The following is a 23541-nucleotide window of genomic DNA, read 5'->3' on the forward strand; positions in this document are numbered from 1 at the left end:
GAAAGAAAGAAAGAAAGAAAGAAAGAAAGAAAGAAAGAAAGAAAGAAAGAAAGAAAGAAAGAAAGAAAGAAAAGAAAGGGAAGGAAGGAAAGAAAGAAAGGAAGGCCAGGCACAGTGGCTCACGCCTGTAACCCCAGCACTTTGGGAGGCCAAGGCGGGCGGATCACCTGAGGTCGGGAGTTCAAGACCAGCCTGACTAACATGGAGAAACCCTGTCTCTACTAAAAATACAAAATTAGCCAAACGTGGTGGCGCATGCCTGTAATCCCAGCTACCTGGGAGGCTGAGGCAGGAGAAGTGCTTGAACCCCAGAGGCAGAGGTTGCAGGGTGAGCCGAGATCGCACCATTGCACTCTAGCCTGGGCAAGGAGTGAAATTCTGTCTCAAAACAAAACAAAACAAACAAACAAAAAAGAAAAAAGAAAAAGAAGGAAAATTAATAGATTATTTGATGTTTGGCAAAATTGAGGATAGTATTATAGTTCTATTAGAAAAATTAGTAATATATATACATAGGAAACTAATGAATTAAAAAAGGCAATTATTGACTCCATGAAAAACAAACAGAGGTGGAAGAAAGGTAAAATAAACATAATATACAAGGTGAACTAAATTATGTGTAATAATTATACTCATATCAAATAATGAATATACGGTCAGGTACAGCGGCTCACACCTGTAATCCTAAAGCTTTGGGAGGCTGAGACAGGATTGCTTGCACAAACTCTTTTTGGGCAGCCATAAAAAAGAATGAAATCATGTCCTCTGCAGTAGCACAAATGGAACTAGAGACCATTGTCCTAAGTGAACTAACTCAGAAACATAAAACCAAATACCACATGGTCTCACTTGCGGAGTTCAAGACCAGTCTGGGCAACACAGTGAGAGACCCTGTCTACAAAAAAAAAAAAAAGAAAGAAAGAAAACATGAAAAATTATCCAGGCATGGTGGCACGTGCTTGTTGTAGTCCTAGCTACTCAGGAGACTGAGGCAGGCAGATCTATTGAGCCATGAATTTGAGGTTACGGTGAGCTAAGATGGTACCACTGGACTCCAGCCTGGGCAACAGACCAACACTCTGTCTCTAAAATGTAATAATAATAATCATCATCATCATCATAGATGTAGATTGAAACCCAAATTATAATTATACTGAGAATTAAGAAAGAAGTAGTAAATATCTTGGGAAAATACAAGACAGCTAAGTTATACTCATCTATAGTACAATATCAGTACTTAATGTCCTAAATTTTTTAAAATGAAGAAATAGCGGTGAAACCACAATAACACACCCTTATACTCCAATCATATTTGCAAAATAAGTAAAGTATGAAAATACCAAGTATGCTTCAAAAACATATACTGTTCTTGGGAGTATAAAATTGATACAACCACTTTGAAAAATGAACTTAGTATTATCTGCTAAAGTTCAGGATGTATATGCCATCAATGAAAACAGTAACTGCAGAGATTGAAACATATCAATTATGTCTCAATGTATTACTTTATAATGATACAACAAAACAAAACACCTCATTGGTCACCTTTGGAGGATTCTAGGGAGCCAACTAATTATTTTGAAAACTAGTAAGAAGACAAAGAACAAAGCCTTTATTATATAAACAGCCTTTACTCTGTAGTTTTTCCAGCATAAGAAAATAGTCGATGAGGGAAAGTTTTTTTTTTAAAGTTTTCTAGTACCAAAAGAGTAACAGAATTATCACCAGTTTGTAGCCACTAATGAAATAATGGATCTAGACAATCATAGTCAATGGCTGCTGACATTACAAAGAGAAACAGATGGCAAGAAATATTTAACTTCTAGTGATGTACCCACAGCCACCCACGATGTATTCTTGCCAAAAAACTGAATGAATCTGATCAAACCTCTAGATTTAAGTCCAATGAAGAGGAAATATAGGAACAGAAAAAACAGTAATGACATCAGGCACAATGCCATAGGCAAAATAGAAAACATGGAAAATTCTAAAGGACAAATGAGCCGGTTTCTTTAAAGATGAGCTGGAAAAAAAAGGGGGGGGGAAGGGGAAGTCATAGATTATAAAGGATGAAAAGACATAGCAATAGATGCAATGAATGGACTTTTTTGGATCCTGATTTAATCAAACTACACTATCAAATGTGATATAATTCATAATATTTACACAACAGCTATTTTTAAAACTGAATTTGTAATTAAAAACTTTACCCCCCAAAAAAACCGTAAGCCTAAGTGATTCTATTTGTGAGTTCTTTTAAACATTACAGAAAGACATGACACCAAATCTACAGAAACTATATTGAAAAGAGCAAGTGAAAATACTTCTCAACATTTTTTGTGAGGTCAACATATCATGACTTGAAATCCAGACAAAGATATTACAAGAAAAGGAAACTATGGGCCAATATCCCTCATGAACACAGACACAAAAATCCTTCATAAAATGTTAACAAATGGAATCAAGCAATATCTAAAACAGATAATCATCATGAGTAAGTAGGGTTTAATCCCAGAAATACAGTTGATTTAACATCTGAAAAATAAATGTAACTTACCATACAAAGAGAATAAAAGAGAAACATTATCTCATAGATGCAGGAACTACAATTAACAAAATTCAACACCCATTCATAATAAACAAGTGTTCACAGACTAGTAAGGGAATTTTCTCAATTTAATAAAAGAAAAAGCATAAAAATCTACATCAATCTTCACACTTCATGGTGAAATACTCAAAAGTTGTAAATAAAGTTTATTCTCACAGTTTATGTGTACTGAAAGTTCTAGCAAGTGCAATAAGGCAAGAGAAAGATATAAAAGACACACAGTTTGGAAAGGAAGAAGGAAAACTGTTTTATTCATAAAGATATGTTATGTATGAAGAACATCCCAAGGAATCTATAAAAGAGCTAATGTAACTAATAAATGAATTCATCAAGGCTATAGGTTACAAGGTCAATATACACAAATCAACTGTATTTCTATGTAATAGTTATCAAAATTGGAAGATGAAAATTTAAAAAGACTCCTTATAATTGCATCAAAAATGTGAAACATTTAGGGATAAACTTAAAACATGGGTAAGGCTGAGTCATTGAAAACTAAAAAGCAGGTCCACCAGGTGCGGGCCTCCAGCCACCCCCTGCCCAGATCTATCAAGCCAGTACTAACTCAGCAACTCCCTGAACAGAGCCTCCAGAGGCAGCTGAAAGCCTCTCTGCCACTGCCTCTGCAGTGAAACTGCCCTTGCCACTCTTGGACTAATGAAGGAGCAAAGACCCTAAGTTCCTTATCCATACCTCCAACAAGGTGCAGTCGACCCAAGGAGAGGAGGCCAGTCCATCTCCCATGGGTTGCACACCGCCCCCCCCCCCCACCATGGCTCGTCACGAGACAGGGAACCCCTGGTTTGGACTCACTGCACTGAGTGATTCCTGACCTGCATTTCTCTGGAGTGGAGCCCTCAGGAGTCAAGCAAACGACCCTTGGCCACAACCCCTAATAAGATATCTTCCTCTGCTGCCTCTATGATGGGGAAGGAACATAAACACTGAGATTGCCCCAGAGCTGCAGTAGGCAACCCATGAGTGCCAAGTTGTGAACTACAACCAGCTCTCAAGGGGTAGAGGAACCCACACTCTCAGAGCACTGAAAGGGAACATGACTGCAACTGTGAGGAACCATAGGGGAGCCATACAACTAGGCAAGAATCTACAAACTGACCAACAAGCCTAAGTGTCACCTACTGGATCAAACCCCAAAACTTCAACACCAAAAATACCTCACTAACATACCCTGACTCTGAAACCAGAGAAAAGAAGTCAATTTCAAATAAAGACCCTACATAAAGCCTCAGCCCAGTGAAAACATCCAGAAAAGAAGCCTATTGACTGTACTCAATCTACACTGCAGTTAAAGAAACATCCACATGCAGAGATGAGAAAGAACCAATGCAAGAACTCCAGTAACTCCAACGGCCAGGGTGTCCTCTAAACGACCCCACCAGTTCTCCAACAAGAGTTCTTAACCAGGTTGAACTGGCTGAAATGATAGAAATAGAATTCAGAATATGGATAGGAACAAAGAACATCAAGATTCAAAAGGATGGCAAAACCAAATCCAAGGAAAATAAGAATCACAATAAAGTGATACAGGAGCTGAAGGACAAAGAAGCTGGTATTAAAAAGGACCTAACAGGTCTGACAGAGCTGAATAACACAATACAAGAATTTCACAATACAATCACAAGTATTAACAGCAGAATAAACCAAACTGAGGAAAGAATCTCAGAACTTGAAGACTGGTTCTCTGAAATAAGACAATCAAACAAAAATAAAGAAAAAAGAATACAAAGGAATGAACAAAACCTCTGAGAAGTATGGGATTATGTAAAGGGGCCAAATCTACGAATCACTGGCATTCCTAACAGGGAGAGGGGAGAAAGCAAACAAATTAGAAAATATATTTCAGGATATCATCTATCAATTTTCTCAATTTTGTAGGGGGGCCAACAGTCAAATTCAGGAAATACAGAGAACTCTGTAAGATTCTGCACAAGAAGATCATCCCCAAGACACATAATCCTCAGATTTTCCAAGGTTGAAATGAAAGAAAGAATGTTAAAGGCAGACAGAGAGACAGTGCAAGTCACCTACAAATGGATCCCCATCAGGCTAACAGCAGACCTCTCAACTGAAAGCCTATAAGCCAGAAGAGATTGGGGGCCTATGTTCAACATCTTAAAGAAAAAAATATTTGGCCAATAATTTCATATTCAGCCAAATTAAGCTTCCTAAGTGAAGGAGAAATAAGATCCTTTTCAGATAAGCAAATTTTGAGGGACTTCATTTCAACCAGATCTGCCTACAAGAGATTTTGAAAAGGAACACTAAATATAGAAAGGAAAGACCGCTAGCAGCTGGTACAAAAACACAAACACAGAGACCACTGTCACTATAAAGCAACCACACAAACAAGCCAATATAATATCCAGCTAACAGCACAATAACAGGATCAAATCCACACATATCAATACTAACCTTGAACATAAACAGGCCAAATATCCAACTTAAAAGGCACAGTGGCAAGCTGGATAAAAAAGCAAGACCCAATGGCATGCTGTCTTCAAGAGACCCATCTCACACATAATGACACTCACAGGCTCAAAATAAGGGACAGAGAAAAATCTACCAAGCAAATGGAAAACAGAAAAAAGGAAGGGTTGCAATACTAATTTCAAACAAAACAGATTTCAAACCAAAAAAGACAAGGAAGAGCATTACCTTAATGGTAAAGGGTTCAATTCAACAGGAAGATCTAACTATCCTAAATATATATGCACCCAACACAGGAGCACCCAGATTCATAAAGCAAGTTCTTAGAGACCTACAAAGAGACATAGATTTCCAAAGAATAATAGTGAGAGACCTCAACACTCCACTGACAGCATTAGACAGATCATCAAGGTAGAAAATTAACAAAGATATTCCAGACCTAAATTCAGCACTGGACCAAATGGATCTGATAGACTTTTACAGAAGTGTCTACCCAAAAACAACAGAATATACATTCTTCTCATTGCCACATGGCACATATTCTAACATCAACCACATAATTAGACATAAAACCAATCCTCAACAAATGTAAAAGAACCAAAGTCATACCAAACACACTCTTGGACTGCAGTGCAATAAAAATAGAAGTTAACACAATGAAAATCGCTCAAAACCATAAAATTACATGGAAATTAAACAACATGGTCCTGAATGACTTTTGAGTAAATAATAAAATTAAGGCAGAAAGCAAGAAGCTCTTTGAAAATAATGAGAACAAAGATACAACATACTAGTATCTCTGGAACACAGCTAAGGCAGTGTTAAGGGAAATTCATAGCACTAAATGTCTGACTCAAAAAGTTACAAAAATCTCAAATTAACAACCTAACTTCACAACTAAAAGAAATAGAGAAGCAAGAACAAATCAACCGCAAAGCTAGCAGAAGATAAGAAATAACAAAAATCAGAGCTGAAAATCAAGAATTCTAAAACATTCAAAAGATCAAAGAATCCAGGGGTTGGTTTTTTGGAAAAAATTAATAAAACAGGCCACAATCTACACTAATTAAGAGAGAAGATCCAAATAAACACAATTAGAAATGATGAAGGGAATGCTACTGCTGACCTGACAGAAATAAAAACCACCACCAGAAACTACTATGAACACCACTATGCACACAAATTAGAAAATCTGGAAGAGATGGATAAATTCCTGGACACATACACCTTCCCAAGACTGAGCCAAGAAGAAATCAATTCCTTGAACAGACCAATAACAAGGTCTGAAATTTAATCAGTAATAAATAGCCTGCCAATCAAAAAAAGCCGAGGACCTGATGGAGTCACAGCCGAATTCTACCAGATGTACAAAGAAGAGCTGGTACTATCCCTACACAAACCATTCTAAAAAATTTAGGAAGAAAGACTTCTCCCCAACTCATTCTATGAGACCATCATCAGCTTAATACCAAAACCTGGCAGAGATACAACAAAAAAAAGAAAACTTCAGGCCAATGAATATCCTTGATGAACATCAATGCAAATATTCTCAACAAAATACTTGTAAACCAAATCCAGCACCACATCAAAAAGCTAATCCACTATGATCAAGTAGGTTTCATCCTCAGGATGCAAGGTTGGTTCAACATATCAAAATCAATAAATGTGATTCATCACATAAACAGAACTAAAGACAAAAACCACATTATTATCTCAATAAATGTAGAAACGCTTTTGATAAAAGTCAACATCCCTTCATGCTAAAAACTCTAAATAAACTAGGTATTGAAGGAACAAAGCTCAAAATAGTAAGAGCCATCTATGATAAACCCACAGACGACATTATACTGAATGGGCAAAAGCTGGAAGCATTCCCCTAGAAAACTGGCACAAGACAAGGATGCCCTCTCTCACTTTTGAGAGCAAAATATGTTGCCCACTTTTATTCAACATAGTATTGGAAGTCCAGGCCAGAGCAATCAGGCAATAGAAAGAAATAAAGGGAATCCAAATAGGAAGAGAGGAAATCAAACTATCTCTGTTTGCAGATGACATGATTCTATATCTAGAAAACCCCATAGTCTCAGACCAAAAGCTCCTTCAACTGATAAACAACTTCAGCAAAGTTGCAGGACACAAAATCATTATACAAAAATCACTAGTATTCCTATACACCAACAACAACCAAACTGAGAGCCAAATCAGAAAGGCAATCCCATTCACAACTGCTGCAAAAATAAAATAAAATACCTAAGAATACAGCTAACCAGGGATGTGAATGGTCTCTACAATGAGAATTACAAAACACTGCTCAAAGAAATCAGAGACGACACAAACAAATAGAAAACCATCTCATGCTGATGGATAGGAAGAATCACTATCATTAAAATGGCTATACTGCCCAAAGCAATTTACAGATTCAATGCTATTTCTGTCAAACTACCAATGACATTCTTCACATAACTAGAAAAAAAAAATATTTTAAAATGTATATGGAACCAAAAAGGAGCCCAAATAGCCAAGGCAATCCTAAGCAAAAGGAACAAAGCTGGAGGAATCACATTACTTGACTTCAAACTATACTACAAGGCTACAGTGACCAAAACAGCATGGTACTGGTACAAAAACAGGCACACAGAATAATGGAACAAGTAGACAGCCCAGAAATAAGGCCACACATCTATGAGCATCTGATCTTTGACAAAGCTGATAAAAAGAAGCAATGGGGAAAAGACTTCATATTCAATAAATGGTACTGGGATAACCAGCTAATCATATGCAGAAGATTGAAGCTGGACCCCGTCCTTACACCATATACAAAAATCAACTCAAGAAGTATTAAAGAGTTACATGTAAAACCCAGAACTATAAAAACCCTGGAAGACAATCTAGGCAATACCATCCTGGACCTAGGAATGGACAAAGATTTCATGACAAAGACACCAAAAGCAATTGCAACAAAAGCAAAAATTGACAAATGGAATCTAATTAAACTTAAGAGCTTCTGCACAGCAAAAGAAACTACCAACAGAGTAAACAGACAACCTACAGAATGGGAGAAACTATTTGCAAACTATGCATCTGAGGAAGGCTTAATATCCAGCATCTGTAAGGAACTCAAACAAATTTACAAGAGAAAAACAAGCCCATTAAACATGGGCAAAGGACATGAACAGGTACTTTTCAAATGAAGACATACATGCAACCAAAAAGCATATGAAAAAAAGCTCAATATCACTGATCATTAGAGAAATGCAAATCAAAACCATGAGACACCATCTCACACTAGTCAGAATGGCTATTATAAGAAAGTCAAAAAATAACAGACGCTAGCTGGTGAGGTGTGTAGAAAGGGGAATCCTATACACTGTTGGTGGGAGTGTAAATTAGTTCAACCATTGTGGAAAGCAGTATGGTGATTCCTCAAAGAACTAAAAGCAGAACTACCATCCAATCCAGCAATCCCTTTACTGGGTCCCTTTACCCAGAGGAACATAAAGCATTCTACTACAAAGACACATGCATGCAAATGTTCATTGCAACACTGTTCACAAAGACTTGGAATCAACCTAAATGCATATCAGTGACAGACTGGCTAAAGAAAATGTGGTACATATACAGCATGGGATATTATGCATCCATGAAAGAGAATGAGATCATGTCTTTCATGGGAACACGGATGGAGATGGAGGCTATCATCCTTATCAAACTAACACAGGAACAGAAAACCAAATACTATATGTTCTCACTTAAAAATGGGAGCTAAATAATAATAACTTATGAACACAATGAAGGAAACAGCAGACAACGGGGTCTACTTGAGTGGGGAGGGTGGCAGGGGGGAGAAGAGCAGAAAAGATAACTATAAAAGATACTAAGATTAATTCCTGGATGATGTAATAATATGTACAACAAACCCTCATGACACGTGTTTATCTTAGTAACAAAGCTTCACATGTACCCCAAACCTAAAATAAAAGTTAAAAAGTAAAATAAGCTTAAAACAAAAAGTTAGGGGACTAGGTGAAAATATGAATAACAACAACAAAATTAACATGAAATGGATCATGGACCTAATCATAAAAGTTAAGCCTATAAAACTTCTATCACAAAGCAGAAAATCTTTGTGATTTGGGAGTAAGGACAGGTTTCTTAGCACACAAAAAGCACAACCATAAAGAAAAAAAAAAACTTATAAATTAGACATCATCAAAATTAAAAACTTCTGCTCTTTAAAAGGTATCACTAAGAAAACAAACAAGCAAATTGCAGATGGGAAGATAATATACACAATACTTACAGCTCATGAAGGACTTCTATCCAGTAGAAAGGAAAACTCTTACAACTCAATAATAAGATAACTTAAATTAAAAATGGGCAAAATATTTGAACAGGTACTTTCCAAAAAAGATAGAGAAATGTCAGATAAGCCTAAGAAAAGATGCTCAACATCATTAGGGAAACGCGTATTAAAACCACAATGAAATACTACTACATATCCATGAAAGTGGCTAAAATTTAAAGGACTGACAACATCAATCATTGACAAGGATATGGAAAAACTGAAATTAATTTAATACATTGCTAGTAGAAATCCCATATGGTACAGATACTTTGGAAAACAATATGGCAGTTTCCTTTAAAGTTATGTATAAACTGGTCATAAGACTTAGCAATTCTATCCCTAGGTATTTACATAGGAGAAATGAACACATATGTCCACACACAGATTTGTGATTTATATACATAGCAGCTTTATTCATAATAGATCAAAACTTGAAACAACATAAATGTCCATCAATAAGTGAATAGCTAAACAAATTGTGGTATATCCATATAATAGAATACTATTCAGCAATAAAGACGAACTTATTACTGATATGCACAACAACATGGATGAATCTCAACATGGATGAGTTTCAAAAGCATTATGCTAGGCAAAAAAAAGTCAGACACAAAAAGAGTGCGTATTACATGGCCTATTTATTTCAAACTCTAGAATTCTGAAGTTAAATCTAATGTATAGCCACAGAAAGCAAACAAGTAGTTGACTAGGGATGGCTGTTGGGATGGAGGGGAACCAACTGCAAAAGGGCTGTAGAGAACTTTTTGGGTGACGGACATACGCTATATCAGGATGGTAGTGGTGGTGAAGTGTGTTTACATTTGTCAAAATTCTCCCAATTATAACGTTAAAATACTTGCATTTTATTATTTCTAAGTTATACTCATTTACGAAAGTTAATAGAGGTGAACAGAGGATATCCTAATTCATTTCACATTCTTCCCTTCCAATGCAATCTAGAGTCAACAATGTGGTCTGTCACAATTCCAAGTAAGCAGACCTTTTAAATATCCTGAACAAATATTTACTTGATGCCTTGTAATTATCACCACACAATTTCAATAGGATTTCCATTATTAAAAAAAAGAAAATCTAAAATTAGGAAAGAATTCCCACATTTGGTTTTTAATACATCTCATGCTTACTTTGAAATATAATCTGCACTAGTCTTTGTTAAGGTTTGAGGGAGTCATAAAATAATGTCCCTGTCCTCTCCTGACATCTGAACCACTTGAGAGACAGACAGATGGAGATTCAATATATTAAGTTTATTGCTGAAAAAGGCTAGGTTAGAGGATGTACTTTAAGTTTATGCCAACAGTAGCCACCGGATATTGAACTCAGAATTAGACAGACCTGCTCACTAAGGCATGGGCAGTTCTGCACAAGCACAGATCTCCCTTTGCAGAGGCAAAGAACTTTCACTGCAAGGTTCACAAGGTGGCTGGCAAGAGACCACACCATAGGCTCTCTGCAGTTATGACAAATCCACAAAAGGGGAAAAAGAGGCTAGCATGCCCAGTTCTATATCTTAAACTGCTTCCTTTCTTGGTGAAGTGAGAGGAAGAGATTAGAGTTCCTTGGTAAAGGGATAGCCTAAGAAGCACTGTGAGAAGAAGCCATCCTCACCCGCCGCTACCTTCTTACCAAAGTAGTTCATGTATAATGCATATTAGGGCATGATTCATGTTACACTAGCTTTAGGGCCACACTTCTTCTTCCAAAGTAACTGTATTTAATTGCAAGTGACTAAGGTAAATGACTTTAGGGATAAACTCCTTTATTTCATTTTATTACTTTTTATAATTATATATTTCAATATCTTATTATTGGCTTGAAAACCTTACTTTCTCAGTCCCAAAATTCTTTATCAAATACATCAGTTTAATAATAATCTCTAAGGAAAAAGGAAACACATTTAAGATATCCATTGATTTGAAGATAATTATTATGGAACTATGGTTCTTATGTCAACTCAAAACTCATTTAGATATTGATATATGTATCATGAAATCATAGCTCAGAATGGCTGGTCCAGAGTCACTTTAGAAGGGCTTCTGACTCAAGGAAATTAAAAGAAATGACTGTTAATTTTCTTAGTGCTGGGAACGGCAGTGAAACAAGCTTTTGAATCATTATGTAATTTTCAAACAACTAAAAGGGCTATACTGTTCAGTTATAATCATCAAAATTCTAGCTAAGACAGAGCTTTTAAAAAATCTTTATAGTTTTACCATGCAGCATCAATTCAAAAGATTGTCATACTGAAACCACTGCCATAAAATTTTGTATGTAGGCCCCAGCTGCAGTAGATCTGGCTCCTGTGATCTATAACTTGCACAGCTTTTCAATGTTTATGTAGTATCTGTTAATAAATTTAAGATAAATACTCTATAACCAAACAGCCTGTTTTCTAGAGAATGACATATGATTCTTGTGTTATCAGGCATGGTCTGGATGTCTAGACACTCTGACTAACGACTGTTTATGCCACACAATTCTCAAACAAGAATAATGTAAATTACAGTCAATTTAACTTGAACACTAAACAGTGTCATTTCAGAAAGTATATTAAACTTCTATATCAATATCATGAACATCAATTATTTCTCTTCAGATTCATAAAGATTTGTCATTAAAATTAACAAGCTTAGTCAATGTTTGTATATCAGTATTCACATCCTTGTATAAAATAATGGGTACATTTTTCTCTTCATGCATGGAAGAGTATGAGCTAAAATAAGCATTCTTGGGGGCCTGCAGAAATGAGCTGCCTTCCTTCTTCATAACTTGCTGTTTCTTTTTCTCCTCTATCTTATGTCTAAACTAATTTACATCTTATATCTGGGTAAGAAAGAGACTAACTTGGCTTACCACGCCAATACAGAGGAAAAACTAGGTTCTTATAACAGGGCCTAGCGGCCACATGCATTCCATCCTGAGCCTTGCCTCTTTGGGGCTTAAGGTATAGACCCTGTCAAGAAAAATCCCACTATCTCTCCTATAATACTGGAAGCAGAGACTTCTTACTTTCAGATAAGGAAAGGAATACAAAAAAAGTTCTCCTTTTTTAAAATCAGAGGAAATTGAGGTTAAATATCTCCAAACTAATTCAAGTTCTTCATAGAAATAGCTAGCATTTACTGAAATAGCTAGCATTTCTTCATGTGTGAGGCACCATGCAAGGTACTTTAAATATATTATGTTCATACAAGAAAGATATTAATCTAATTTTTCAAAAGCTAACAATACAAAATAATAGGAAAATCTTCAAAATGCAGAAAAAACTATTTATTCACAAATTACACAATAAACAAACATCCATTATGCAAAACAATATACCAAATGCTGAGTACTCACTTCTCTAGATACCTATTTACGTTTTGAGAATGTTCTTTATTAAACAAAATAAAATAATTAACATATTTTTTGGAGCACTCTGAAACTAACCTCTCTAACCAGAGCTAATTTTCTGATGATATAACTTAAAGAAAGAATATTCTTTTCAAGACAAGTGCTAATTTCTCCAACTCTGAAAAGAGATATGCATTCCAATAAAACAAAAGTTTTAAAAACCATCTTCATAAAAAATGTAGATCATTACTTACATGCTCCAACAGTAGTAAGATCTTTAAAATAAAGTGGGCTACTTTCATCTCTAACAAAGATAAAATTAATACACCTATAGTATCTTCCTGAGTGTCAGAAGTAACAGAACCCAACAGGTCTATATTATTGTACTACAGTATATAGTATAAAAATAATCGTTCAGATTAGCAATGACCGTATTGGTTTGTGAATGTGATTGTGACCTGTCAATAAAATTTTTTTTTAATATAGCCTTCTCAAACTCATGAGATTGTACTATAAATCACATTCCATTTTCTATGTCTTTTGTGCTTAAGTTATTTATTCATTGGCACTCTAATAACAGCCCTACTTTTTTATTTTTAGAAAGATATAATTAGCTATTTAAAATTGTAATTATTTTTCATTTCACTGAGTAGTTTCAAAAAAAGTTATCTAGAAAAGTAATTCCCAGTCATCAAATGGAAAGATACAAGCAAGAAGTAAGTTGTTTCCAGGGTTTTTAAAGCTTTATAAAATAAAAAAGAGAAAGTATTGGTTTTGACTAGGATAATATAGCAGTACAATTGTCATTAATCTATCTGTAAAAGCCATTCATTTAAAAACGCATGTTTTAAAATGACTCATTTGTGGTAAGGTTTACTTACTGTAACAATTAAAAAATAAAACCATCATTCTCATATTTATCAGTACTTCACACTTTTACCAAATACTGAAGGAGACAACTATCATTGTTATAACTTCAAAGTCAAAACAGAAACACAAACCAGAATGAAAAGAAACTTCAGAAAATGTTCAGAATGTACACATTTGCGTGCATTTTCAGCCAAACTTTCAAAGATTCCACATATGACCAAATGACAACTTTGAATCAAAATGAATGGCAAAAATATTCAAGCTTTCTGACAGACTTACTCTAATGAAGCAAGAAAAAGACAGCAAATAGTAAGAGCAGTATATTTCTCAGAGGGAGGGAAATCACATACTTCCTTTATCATACAACAAAAGTTGAAACAGCATTTCAGTAACACTGATCAAGTTATTCACTATTCAAGAACACACTTTTCAAGTTTTGTCTTTAAAATGTATTCATTTACATATTCAGATTAAACTAAGTTTATTAATCAAAAACCATTTTACTCAGAATTTTAACCTTGCGAAATATAAATCATAACTTATTAAAGCATATTCCAAACACTATACAATAATCCTGCCATTTTAGTTTTTATATGCCTCATCGGAAAAACGTTATTTTGCAACCAGGAGTTCTCCTATCTATCTCCAGAGTAAATGTCTCTATGTCAAAACTTCAAGAGGCAATCAAAGATTCAAATAATCCTATGCATACTGCTTCATCGGGCTTTGATAAAAACTGAGCCATCTGGTGGTGTAGCACCATCCTCCTTTTCAGTTACAGTCTCTACAGCCCCAGAAGCGGACACAATAACCATTGTTTTATTTGCTGAAACTGTCTTCTCTTTCTCAGCAATAGCCGCACAAACAGCAACAATCTCATCACTTTCAAAGTCATAGTCTGGAATTGACTTTGGTGAAAAGTGTGTTACTTCAGCTGGCGCTTCACTTTTTTTAATCCTCTGTGCTACCTTCTGCTGCTCCTGGAGCGTTCTTGCCCAAGAGAGGTCTTCTTTCCATATTTCAGGGTTCATTGGATAGATGTGAAGGGCTACTTGAAAACTTCGAATTGCCTAGAAAATAAGGTCAGAGTTTTTTGTTTTGTTTTTAAAAATTAGTATGTTTAATATAATCCTGTGTGTTTGTATACATATATACTGTACACATACACATCCTAATGCATTATTTTAACGTACTAGAACACAAAAGATGGGAGCTACGGTGTTGCCCTAAGCACTGGGGAAAAAAATTATAGAAGACTGAAAGAAAGTGACTGACAATATGCTTATGGACTAAAAGCCATTAAAATGGGAGTACTCATAATAGGGCTAAAGATAAAGCAAATATATTGTCAGCTTCTGTAGACCAGTAAGTACGTACATTTGGGGATTTCCTGGGCTAACCCACAATCACAAAGGTACCAGGAGTAGATATCTTTGAAGTTAACAGTTTAGATCCTAACAATGCTAACATTTACTGAGTGTTTACTACATTCTAGGCACTAAAGATTTACATGTATTGGGCCAGGCACGGTGGCTCACACCTGTAATCCCAGCATTTTGGGAGGCCAAGGTGGACGGATCACCTGAGGTCAGGAGTCAAGAGCAGCCTGGTCAAGACGGTGAAACCCCGTCTCTACTACAAATACAAAAATTAGTCAGGCATGATGGTGGGTGCCTGTCATCCTAGCTACTCAGGAGGCTGAGGCAGGAGAATTGCTTGAACCCGGGAGGTGGAGGTTGCAGTGAGTTGAGATCACGCTACTGCACTCCAGTCTGGGCAAAAAGAGCAAAACTCCATCTCAAAAACAAACAAACAAACAAAAAAAGATTTACATGTATTAACTCATCTAGCCTCACAATAATCATACAAAGTAGCTATGATTATTGTTTTCAGTACTATTTTAGAGAAGCACAAAAAGAGTAGTAACCAAAAGTATCAGCTAGGAATTAGCAGAGCTGGGATGCAAATTCAGGCAATCTGGCTTCAGAGTCCATTCTCTTATTCATTATATTATACTGCTTAGTCACAAGAACTCCACTACAGTGTGGATAAAGGTCAACCTCAGCACTACCGCATATTTGGCTGCATAAGTCTTTATTTTGGAAGGGCTGTCCTCTATAATGTAGAATATTCAGCAACATCCCTGACCTACACTCACTAAATCCAACACAGTTTCCTTTCCTAGCTGTGATAAACAAAAATGTCTCTAGATATGGCAAATGTTCCCTGGGGGCAAAACTGCCTTCCAGGTGAGAACCATTGGTCTAAATCTATTATATTTTGTTTTCTCTCAGTATACTTAGTCTCTGGATAGAAGATTCTCATGCAAACAGCTTAGTTTTAAGATTGCACGTAATCGACCAGGCACAGTGGCTCACGCCTGTAATCCCAGCATTCTGGGAGACAGAGGCAGGTGGATCACCTGAGGTCAGAAGTTCAAGACCAGCCTGGCCATGGTGAAACCCCATCTCTACTAAAAATACAAAAAATTAGCCGGGCGTGGTGGTGCATGCCTGTAATCCCAGCTACTCAGGAGGCTGAGGCAGGAGAATTGCTCGAACCCAGGAGGCAGAGGTTGCAGTGAGCAGAGATCGTGCCATTATGCTCCAGCCTGAGCAACAAGAGCAAAACTCCGTCTCAAAAAAAACACACAAACAAAAAAAAAAAACTTGCATGTAATCTACAGATATACAATCTAATCGGCCCTTTAGAGAAGTCATAAAGAAGACAGATACATGATGGCTCATGTCTGTAAATCTAACTCTTTGGGAGGCTGAGGCAAATGCATGAATCACTTGAGACCAGGAGTTCAATGACAAAACCCCGTCTCTACTAAAGATTCAAAAAAATCAGCTGGGCATGGTGGTGGTGCCTGTAATCCCAGCTACTCAGGAGGCTGAGGCAGGAAAATTGCTTGAACTCCGGAGGCAGAGGTTACAGTGAGCCAAGATCGTGCCACTCACTCCAGCCTGGGTGACACAGCAAGACTCTGTCTCAAAAAAAAAAAAAAAAGAAACATAAAGATAGGTATATATAGCAGTATTCGGCTGGGCGCCGTGGCTCATGCCTGTAATCCCAGCACTTTGGGAGGCCGAGGTGGGCAGATCACGAGGTCAGGAGTTCAAGACCAGCCTGGCCAAAATGGTGAAACCTCATCTCTACTAAAAATACAAAAATTAGCTGAGCGTGGTGGTGAGTACCTGTAATACCAGCTACTTGGAGGGCTGAGGCAGGAGAATAGCCTGAACCAGCAGGCAGAGGTTGCAGTGAGCTGAGGTTGCACCACTGCACTTCAGCCTGGGCGACAGAGCAAGACTCGGTCTCTAAAAAAAAAAAAAAAAAAAAAAAAAAATTAGCTGGGTACGGTGATGTATGCCTATAATCCCAGCTAATCTGGAGGCTGAGGCAAGAGAATCACTTGAACCCAGGAAGCACAGGTTGCAGTGAGCCGAGATGGTGGTACCACTGCACTCCAGCCTGAGCAACAAAGCGAGACTGTCTCAAAAACAAATAATAAATTAAGGAACCATGGGAACTGTGCTTTACATGTTCTTAATATTCTAATAAAAATCCTCCTATATAGAAGTGTTAAAAAATAAATACCTCTTCATGGCATAAAGCTAATGCCTTAGGAAACATTAAAAGGTATTTTATTCATATTTACTAAAATTTTAAAACAGCAATAAAGCTCACCCATTTAAAACATACAATTCAATATTCCGTTACAAAGCCATTACCCATAATCAATTCTAGAACATTTTTATCACCCCCAAAGAAAATTCCATACCTACTGGCATTACTCCTCATTTCTTCCCAAAACCCCAGGTCTACGCAAGCATTAATTTACTTGATATCTCTATGTATCTGTGTATTCTGCATATTTCATATAAACAAAATCATACAGCCTTTTATGTTTGGTTTCTTTCACTTAGCATATTGTTTTTAAAGTTCATCCATCTTGTAACAGGCATCATTTCTTTTTAATGCTGAATAATATTTCACTGTATGGATATACCACATTTTGCTTATCTATTCATCAGTTGATGGCATTTGAGTTGTTTCCACTTCTTGGCCATTTTAAATGCTGCTGCTATGAACGTTTGTGTAAATGTTTTTGTGTGGACATGCGTCTTCATTTCTCTTGGGTATAAAGAGTGGAACTGTTTTGTCATATGGTAACTACATGTTTCATTTTTTTCAGGAACTGCCAGACTGTTTTCCAAAATGGCTATAACATTTACATTCCCATCAGTAATGTACGAGGGCTCCAATTTCTCCACACCCTCAGCAATACTTCATATTGTCCATCTTTTTTATGATAGTGAATGTGAAGCAGTATCTCACTATGGTTTTGATTTTCATTTCCTTGACAAGTAACAATGTTGAGCATCTTTCATGTGCTCATTAGCTGTGTGTGTATCTTCTTTGGAAAAATATCTTTTCAAATCCTTTGCCTGTTTTTAAATTACATTATTTGTCTTTTTGTTATTGAGTTGTAAGAGTTTTTTATACAGTCTACATACTAGACCTTTATCAGATATATGATCTTTTCTTCCATTCTGTGAATTGCCTTTTCACTTTCTTATCAGTAACTTTTGAAGCACGAAAGTGTTTAATTTGAAGTCCAATTTTTATCTATTTTTTCTTTTGTTACTTGTGCTGCCAATGTCGTATCTAAAAAATATTAATATATTGCTGAGTCCAAGGTTACAAAGATTTACACCTATGTTTTCTCCTAAGAGTTTTATAATACTTTTAGTTTTTATCTTTAGGTCTTTGTTTGTTTTTGAGTTAATTTTTATATACAATGTGAAGTAAGAGTCCAATGTCATTTATTTGTATATGGATATCCAACTGTCTCAGCACCATTTGTTGAAGACTATTCTTTCCCCCATTAAATTGTCTTGACACCCTTGTCCAATTAACTGTAAAAATGTAGGTTTATTTCTATACTTTCAGTTCTATCTCACTGATCTATATGTCTACATTATGCCTAAGTACTATATTGTCTTGATTACTGTTTTCATATTCACTAAATTGAAATTATATATATATTTAGAGTAAATCCAAAGAGCTGCAATTACATTTTTAAATTTAAGATAGTTTAAAATCTCCCACAAACAAAATGGCAGAGGAGTAACATCAGCAAGATGGCAGAGTGGGAAGCCCTGGACCCTCTTTCATTCAACAAATACACCAATTCAGCAACAATTCACAAACAAAATTCCTTTATGAGAAATCCAGAAACTAACTGAAAGGCTCCTGAACCCTGAATGAATAAGAATCCAGACTCATCAAAGCCAGAAGGGAGATTCAGGACACCCTCTCGCCAGAATCCTACTCCCAGCAGAGCACCATAGGATTGGGAAGAATCCTGCAGCTCCCAGCTACCCTCAAGGGAAAGAATGAGTTGGTATAAGTGTCCAATGCCCCAACTTCTACAGTGGCTACCAAAAAGACTGGTTTCTGTCTTGCCTGTTTTTTGAACCACTGGTAAAACAAGTCCTACGTAATCTAACCACCCACAGGAGACCAGAGATAATGGAGGCTTGGGAAGAGCAGTTGCCCTATCTGTTCCCCTAGCTCAGCATGGAGTGAGTGAAGAAAATTCCCAGCCCCCAGATTTTGCCTACGGAGGAAAAGAACTGGTCCACACTGTGTCCAATGCCCCAATTTTTATGGGGACTACCAAAAGGACTGGCTTCTGTCTTACCTGTAGTGGAGTACTGATAGGATTTGGCAAAATCCAGCTGCCTGGGGGCTAACAAGAACAGAGAAGGATATTTGGGCTAGAAGTTGCTATTACCCCTTCCCTGAGCTGGGCACAAAGTTTAAGTGGACAAAATCAATTTTAGAAGTAAGAACAAAACTAGGGGCATCACATTTAATTTCAAAATATATTACAAAGTGACAGCAAACAAAACAATATGATTCTGGCATAAAGTCAGATACATAGACCAATGAAACAGAATAGACAGTCTACAAATAAATTCACACATAACATGGTCAGCTGATCTTCAACAAGGGTACCAAGTATATATAATAAGGAAAGTCTAGTTTCTTCAACAAATGATGCTGGGAAAATTGGATATCCACGTGCAAAAGAATGAAAATGGATCCTCATCTTACACCATAAACAAAAGTCAACTCCAAATGCATTAAAGACTTAAATGTAAGCCCTGAAGCTATAGACTCCTACAGAAAAAACAAAACAAACAAAAAACAGGGAAAACCTTCATGACATTGGTCTTAAAAATTATTTCATGAATAAAACACCAAAAACATAGGTAACAAAACCAAAAATAGGCAACTGAGATTACATCAAACTAAAATGCTTCTGCATAGTAAAGGAAACAACCACCAGAGTGAAAGGAAACCTATGTAACGGGAGAAAATATTTGCAAATCATATCTAAGGGTTTAACTTTCAAATATACAAGAAATAACTCAATAGCCAAAAACCCTAGTAACCTGATCTTAAAATGGGCTAAACACTTGAATATACTTGAATAGATATTTCTGTAAATGGCTAACAGGTATATGAAAAGATGCTCAATATCACTAATCTGGGAAATGCAAATCAAAACCACCATGAAATATAACCTCACATCTGTTAAAATGGGTATTATCACAAAAAAAAAAAAAGGTGGCCAGGCGCAGTGGCTCACACCTGTAATCCCAGCACTGTGGGAGGCCATGGCAGGCAGATTACCTGAGGTCAGGAGTCCAAGACCAGCCTGGTCAACATGGCGAAACGCTCTCTCTACTAAAAATACAAAAATTAGCCAGGCGTGGTGGTGGGCGCCTGTAATCCCAGCTACTCGGGAGGCTGAGGCAGAAGAATCACTTGAACCAGGAGGCAGAGGTTACAGTGAGCTGAGATCACACCACTGCACTCCAGCCTGGGCAACAGAGCAAGATTCCATCTCAAAAAAAACAAACAAAAAGGCAAGACGTGTCAGTGAGGTTATGGAGAAACTGGAACCCTTTTGTACATTGTTGTTAAAAATGCAAAATGGTGTAGCCATTATGGAGTTTCTTCAAACACTTAAAATTAGAACTACCATGCAATCAAGCTATTTCATTTCTGGATGTTTATCCAAAAGAATCAAGATCTCAAAGACATATTAGCACTCCCACGTTCATTGCAGCAGTATTCACAGTAGCCAATATGTAGAAACAACCTAAATGTCCATCAAAGGAAGAATGGATAAAGCAAATGGTATACACATAAAATAAAATATTATTCAGCTTCAAAAAAGAAGCAGGCCAGGCACGGTGGCTCACCCCTGTAATCCCAGCACTTTGGGAGGCCGAGGCGGGCAGATCACAAGGTCAGGAGATCGAGACCATCCTGGCTAACACGGTGAAACCCCGTCTCTACTAAAAATACAAAAAATTAGCCAGACGTGCTGGCGGGCGCCTGTAGTCCCAGCTACTCGGGAGGCTGAGGCAGGAGAATGGCGTGAACCTGGGAGGCGGAGCTTGCAGTAAGCCAACATCGCGCCACTGCACTCTAGCCTGGGCGACAGAGCTACACTCATTCCCAAAATAAAAAGAAGCAAATTCTACAATATCTAACATGAATGGGGCCTTGAGGACATTATGCTAAGTGAAAGAAGTCAGTTACAGAAGGCAAATTCTGCATAATTCCACTTGTATCTCTAAAATAGGCAAATTCATAGACTCAAAAAGTGACATTGTGAGGCAAGGCACAGTGCCTCATGCCTGTAATCCTGGAACTTTGGGAGGCTGAGGCAGGTGGATCATGAGGTCAGGAGTTCGAGACCAGCCTGGCCAACATGGTGAAACTGCCTCTACTAAAAATACAAAAATTAGCCAGATACAGTGGCACATGCCTATAGTCCTAGCTACTTGGGAGGCTGAGGCAGAAGAATTGCTTGAACCCAGGAGGTGGAGGCTGGAGTGAGCCGAGATCACATCACTGCACTCCAGCATGGGGAACAGAGCGAGACTCAAAGTCTCAAAAAAATAAAAAACCAGAACAATAATAAAGCTCATAATCAAACTTTATTTTTCAAGAAAAAAACTCCTCAATTCTTAAGTGTCAACATACAACATTTATAAAGGCTATAATTCAAGAATTTGTACTAATTATAGAAAAGATAATGTGGCTTGACTCAAACAATATCTACAATAATTAACTAAACTAAAAATTTACAAGTGAATTGTTTTTTTTTTTTTTTTTTTTTTTTTTGAGATGGAGTCTCATTCTGTCACCCAGGCTGGAGTGAAGTGATGCAATCTCAGCTCACTGCAACCTCCACCTCCCAGGTTCAAGATATTCTCCTGCCTCCTGAGTAGCTGGAACTACAGGTGCATGCCACCATGCCTGGCTAATTTTTGTAGTTTTAGTAGAGATGAGGTTTCCCCATGTTGGCCAGGCTGGTCTCAAACTCCTGACCTCAGGTGATCAACCCACCTCAGCCTCCCAGCATGCTGGGATTACAGGCATGAGCCACCACACCCCACCAATTTTTTTTTTTTTTTTTTAAATACGGGGTCTCCCTATGTTACCCAGGTTGGGCCAAACTCCTGGCTTCAACCAATCCTTCTGCCTCAGCCTCCCAAAGTGCTGAGATTATACACGTGAGCCAGGATGCCCAGCCCCTCAAGTGAAATTTTAAAAACTCTCAATCATCTTCCTTTTGTCTGGAAATTATCACTTGTCCATCCCATTACTACCATTACAAAAGCGAAATAATAAAAAGAATCAAATGATGTAACTGAAATTTCTAATTAAAGATTTGCTCATGCAAAATATTAAAACCAATGGCTAAAATGAGACTTGGAAAACAGACAAAATATCAGTAAACAAAATTAGTATTTATTACACATTGGCATGAAGAAAAGCAAAAGCTGGCAATGAATTACACAGAGCCTGAATGAGGGAAGCCACAAAGCTAGTTGCAGCACTGAAGGCTAAGAACCCTGGAAAGCCAATAGAAGAATCCTTCCTGATACTATTACCTCCTGGTATTCATTACCTTTCCCAATCTCTTTTCCTTTCCACCTTCTTCTTCAGGATAAATCCCTTATATATTCCTTTCTCACCATCCCTATTCCCTCATACAGAATTTTTAGCTCCCAGAACCATTCTCTTCAGCTTTCTTATTCTCTCATCCTTCCACTTCTTAAAATCCATTCTCATAAGGTCACATATATATACACACACACATACACACACACGCACACGTATATATATAAAATGTATACCATATACATATATATAAAATGTATGCCATATACATATATATATATCTCTCCTATAAACATTTTCCAATGTTCACATCCAACTCTTATAAAGTTTAAATAATTTTTCATGGAGATATACCCAACTACTGACTTTTAATTTACTGCCTCTGCTATTTACATATGTAATTTCCTATGGTTTTAGTCTGTATGTGTATATATAGTAAGAATTGTTAGATGTTAGAGATTCTAGCTTGCTTTCAATAGATTTTTACATAGCATCCCTTCATTATGACATTTTGAGTTGTCTTTTTACCATTCTAGTCTTGTAAGAGAACAGCTTAAATCTACATAAAAACAGAGAAGATTCCTAAAAATTACATTTAAATGGCAAAAAAAAAAAAAAAATACATTAAATTCTACTAAGAATTTCACAGTATTAATGGATAGAGCCATATCAACAGGAAAAAAAAAAAAAAAGTTGAACTGGTACTGTTATTCAAAAAAATTTTAATATTAAATTATTTTTATTGGATGATTCAAAGTATCTCTGTCTCACCTGCAGTGTATTTTCTTTCTTTATAAAGGAAAATCTTTACTAAATATTATGTCCTAGAGATTTGTTCCATTACCATAGACTCTATAAGCCAAAGAGATAATGATTTATATATTTTTAATAAGGGAGGCAAGGAAAAAGTATTATA

At 36.7% G+C, this 23541-nt stretch overlaps 1 protein-coding gene across 2 annotated transcripts in view; it reads right to left on the minus strand.

The window, feature by feature from the left end:
• Window positions 1-9786: 9786 nt before the first annotated feature.
• TTC33 (tetratricopeptide repeat domain 33) overlaps window positions 9787-23541 on the minus strand; it is a 44028-nt gene continuing 30273 nt past the window's right edge. Inside the window, exon 5 of one of the 2 annotated variants that reach the window (XM_023216464.1) lies at window positions 9787-14695. In XM_023216464.1, the coding sequence (XP_023072232.1) occupies window positions 14342-14695 (354 nt within the window). In that variant the 3' untranslated portion in view covers window positions 9787-14341. The remainder of the gene's footprint in view (window positions 14696-23541) is intronic. The other variant, XM_023216465.1, reaches the window with a different exon arrangement.

Source organism: Piliocolobus tephrosceles, chromosome 4 (genome assembly GCF_002776525.5).
Source record: "Piliocolobus tephrosceles isolate RC106 chromosome 4, ASM277652v3, whole genome shotgun sequence".
Classification (NCBI taxonomy): Eukaryota; Metazoa; Chordata; class Mammalia; order Primates; family Cercopithecidae; genus Piliocolobus; species Piliocolobus tephrosceles.